General features: G+C 52.1%; 2 protein-coding genes across 2 annotated transcripts in view; one reads left to right on the top strand and one right to left on the bottom strand.

The window, feature by feature from the left end:
* Nucleotides 1–579: 579 nt before the first annotated feature.
* Nucleotides 580–3,787, bottom strand: MRTO4 (MRT4 homolog, ribosome maturation factor). The gene is made up of 8 exons (XM_026862511.1): nucleotides 3,733–3,787; nucleotides 3,589–3,647; nucleotides 3,414–3,517; nucleotides 3,233–3,314; nucleotides 2,946–3,013; nucleotides 1,741–1,892; nucleotides 1,207–1,283; nucleotides 580–905 (listed from the first exon to the last, which is right to left on the bottom strand). Exons 1-8 carry the CDS (start codon nucleotides 3,758–3,760, stop codon nucleotides 753–755), a joined length of 723 nt encoding a protein of 240 aa, XP_026718312.1. The 5' UTR covers nucleotides 3,761–3,787; the 3' UTR covers nucleotides 580–752.
* The window catches only part of EMC1 (ER membrane protein complex subunit 1), an 11,566-nt gene continuing 11,531 nt past the window's right edge, over nucleotides 3,759–3,793 (top strand). The window contains exon 1 of the mRNA XM_026862923.1: nucleotides 3,759–3,772. Within this exon, the coding sequence (XP_026718724.1) occupies nucleotides 3,759–3,772 (14 nt within the window). The remainder of the gene's footprint in view (nucleotides 3,773–3,793) is intronic.

Genomic DNA, 3,793 nt, shown 5'->3' with positions numbered 1-3,793 from the left:
GGGGGGGGGGGGGGGGTGTATAATTGAGGACAAGTTTCTTGAACCATGGGAGAGGTACTTACCCACCCTGCTCCTTTGATCAATGTTCAGATGGGTTGAGATTTTTTTTCCTGTATTAATGAAGCTCTGTAGGATCCACTACCACTTTCAGCACTTGTGCTGGGCCATGCCTTAGTCCTTCTCCCCTTGTGGACCTTCAGCTCTACACAGAACACTATGATTTAAAGATGTGGTTGATCGTGGAAAATGGGCACATACCTGAGGAAAGGCCTCAGTTCTGCTTTAACATGATCTTAAATAATTACATACAAGAATAAAACCTTTCTCTAATGCAGACCTCATCTCATTAACTGTTCCTATAAACTGCCTGGCATCTCCTCATCAGTGCTTGGTGACACTAAGCTGAACAGCTTTTTCTGAAGTTCTTTTCAGAAGAACAAACCCTCAGCATCTTCTCCAGGTGTGCTATGGCTAAATTGTGTTACATTTACATGCTTTCTGCCTGGCTTTCATGTTTGAGGTGACATTGCCTCAGGTCCTGGGTTAGTCAAACAGTAACAGTCAGCAGTGACAACCATCTGAAGTTTTATATACAGATTTATATTAAAAAAGCATAATTCGGTCATCTTTTATGAAGATGTTTGAGCTTATTGTCCTTGTCCTCCTGGTGTAAACAGGGAAAGGAAACATCCTCTTCTTTTTGCCTCTAAAATAGAGTAAAATTGTCTGGTGTCCAAGTGCAAGGACTGCTGCTAGTCCTCATTGCTGTCGTCATCCTCCTCCTCCTCCTCCTCTTCCTCCTCCTCTGCTGAGTTTCCCACAAGCTTCTGAAAGTCTCCCGTCTCAGAATTCCACAAAAATTTGATGGTGACTTTAAACTCTGCCATCTCGTAGCCAAAGAGTTTCTAGGAAAGGACACAAATCCGTCATTCCTGCTTTACTGTCTCTCTGGCCAGCCTAGCAAAACCAGACAACAAATGCCACTTCCAGATGGGAACAGCAGCAAAGCGGGAGCCAAAATAACTGCTGCAGAGTTTTAGCACTCACATTAACAATGCATAAGGATGTTTGCTGCACCCTGCTAACCAGGAGTGCTGCTCACCTTCGTCTGGGAACTCACACCCTCCAGTGGAATTAAACCAGTTAATTATTTTGTGTTGGGGGAGACAGGGGCTCATGCAGATGCTGCATTCTAGCATCACTCACCAGCACACGGGCTTGTTCGGGGGTGAGAACGTCCCCTTCTTTGCAGACTTCGTAATCTGAAAGTAACGTCACCACTCCTGCAGGAACAAAAGCTCTTGAAATACTCACAAATACTAGATAAGCCCACTGAAACGTGGGGTGCAGAACTAAGCCTCTCTCAAACACCGCCCTTTGCAGCTTATGCCTTTCCATGCAAATATTAGCACACCCCAAGAAGCTGGGAAGAGATAAACTCTAAAGGAAAGCCCACATCTGGTTTCTGAGGAGGAAGCCAATGTGCTAGGTTAGGCTAGGCCTAGTTGTTTCTGCTGACAAAGGATGGCATCTTGTAGAAAGCTGGCTGTTTCACTCATCCTTTGACATCAGTTTGGGAAGAATGCTGCAAGAAGTATATAGAACCAGCTGAACCAGGAGAAAGTTGTCCATCACATTTTCTCCAAAACTAAGTTCTACTTGATTATTTAATCTTCTTCTTAAAAGATCTTATTGGCACAGATGAAAAATGAAGCTTACCTTCCCAGCTGCTTCACGTACCTTTCTTTAATGCTGTTGGCAATCCCAGCTGCCGTAACTGAGGCTCCATGGAGTGGGGGAACTGCTCCAAGGGCCCTGTGTCCAGGCTCACTGTGTACGTTGCCTTGTTCCCTGCGCGGGCAAAGTCCACCTCTTTGAATGTGGAGAACCACCTGAGACAGAGACAGGTGACGAGAGCATTAGCTGTGCTAAGAACATCCCTTGGCTGAGATGGGGGTTATGGCGTGGCCTGCCGTAACTTCTTCCCTGCTCTTGCAGGGATGGCTGAGAAAGATGAGTGGAAAAGCCTCAGGAGATGATAGAATCACAGGATGGTTTGGGTTGGAAGGGACCTTAAAGACCACCCAGTTCCCACCGCCCTGCCATGGGTAGGGACACCTGCCACTAGCCCAGGTTGCCCAAAGCCCCGTCCAACCTGGCCTTGAATCCTTCCAGGGAGGGGGCAGCCACAGGTTCTCTGGGCAACCTGTGGCAGGGCCTCACCACCCTCAAAGGAAAAAATTTCTTCCTTACATCTTATCTAAATTTACCTTCTTTCAGTTTAAAACAGTTACCCCTCGTCCTATCCCTGTGCTCTCTGATGCAGAGTCCCTCCCCAGCTTTCCTTTCAGCCCTGAGAGGCCGCTCTAAGGTCTCCCCAGAGCCTTCTCTTCTCCAGCTGAACCCCCCAACTCTCTCAGCCTGTCCTCACAGGGGGTGCTCCAGCCCACTGAGCATCTTCATGGCCTCCTCTGGCCCTGCTCGAGCAGGTCCGTGTCCTTCTGCTGTTGGTGCCCCCAGAGTTGGACCCAGCACTGCAGGGGGGGGTCTCCCAAGACTGGAGCAAAGGGGGAGAATCCCTCCCCTCGCCCTGCTGCCTACACTGCTCTGGGTGCAGCCCAGCACACGGGTGGCTTTCTGAGCTGCGAGTGCATGTTGCTGGCTCACAGGCAGTTTTCCACCAACTAATACCCCAAAGTCCTTATCCTTGGGGCTGCTCTCCAGCCAGGATTTATGCTTGGGATTGCCCCAACCCATGGGCAGGACCTTGCCCTTGGCCTTGTTGAACTTCAGGAGGTTTGCCCACGCCCACCTCTCCAGCCTGCCCAGGTCCCTCAGGATGACATCATCACTGCTTTAAGAGAAACATCAGCAAGTGAAGTAGTTGAGTGGGAAAATGGCTGCTCAGCATTTCAAAGCCTCGGCTGTGACAGACCCATACTTACTCGTCCACCTCGTCTCTGGTGCGGTTAGTGAAGAGGAGACCGACCTCACCCCTCAGGTGTTTGCTGACCTGAAAGAGAGAAACTGTCTGTGGGACTCGGGCAGCACCAGGGGCTTATCCCTTAGCGCTCAGGCCTGTACAGCTGCAAAAGCTCCGCTAACAATAGAGTTTTGAGTCACGCTACAGACCCGGGAAAGCTCCGCTGTCCCTTGATGTTTATTCTGTGGTGCAGCCAAGTGAAGCCTTAGAATGTTACATAAAAAAAACCCCAAAACAAACAGCCCCTACCTTGTGCAGATTCTCCTTGTACTCGCTGCTCGGCTCCCGTCCCAGTGCTACCATCATCACTTTGTTCTTCCCGAAGAAGATCCTGGGGCAGCGGGAGGAAGGGGAGGAGGAGGCGGCGGCTGTCAGCTCCCAGGCCGCGCTCCCCTTCGGGCAGCATCCCCCTGCCGCCGCCCCGCCTCACCTGCTGTGCTTCCAGGCGTTTCGGACGTCCTTCAGCTTGTTATTCCTCATGTTGGCCACGGAAAAGACGAAGATGTATTTGTAGGTGTCCACGCACCGCCGGAGCTGGAAGGTACCGGTTAACCGGGAGAGGGAGGGGGGGACCGGGGCACCGCGGCGGGCTGGGCCGCACTCACCTCGGCGATGAGCGCCTGCTTGGCCTCCAACCCCTTCCTGGGCGTCCGCGTCAGGGAGACTGCGGGGAGGAGAGCAGGCAGGGCGCGTTAGGGCGGGGAGGGGACGGAGGAGCGGGACGGGGGGTGCGGGGTCGCGGCGCTCACCCTTGCGGTCCCGCTTGGACTTCGGCATGGTGCCGCCGCCGTGCTTCGAGGCCCCCTCCGC

This window comes from Athene cunicularia (assembly GCF_003259725.1).
Source record: "Athene cunicularia isolate RWA chromosome 21 unlocalized genomic scaffold, athCun1 chr21_part1, whole genome shotgun sequence".
NCBI classification, from domain to species: Eukaryota; Metazoa; Chordata; class Aves; order Strigiformes; family Strigidae; genus Athene; species Athene cunicularia.
The sequence above is the reverse complement of the archived record's forward strand: the minus strand, read 5'-3'. Positions and strand labels throughout refer to the sequence as shown.

Coding starts and splice junctions, on each gene's coding strand:
- MRTO4 (XM_026862511.1), bottom strand. CDS start 3,760: ATGCCGAAGTCCAAGCGGGACCGCAAGG. Junction 3,648..3,732: donor GTCCAAGCGGGACCGCAAGG/GTGAGCGCCGCG, acceptor TCCTCCCCGCAG/TCTCCCTGACGCGGACGCCC. Junction 1,893..2,945: donor ACCAGAGACGAGGTGGACGA/GTAAGTATGGGT, acceptor TCTCTGTCTCAG/GTGGTTCTCCACATTCAAAG.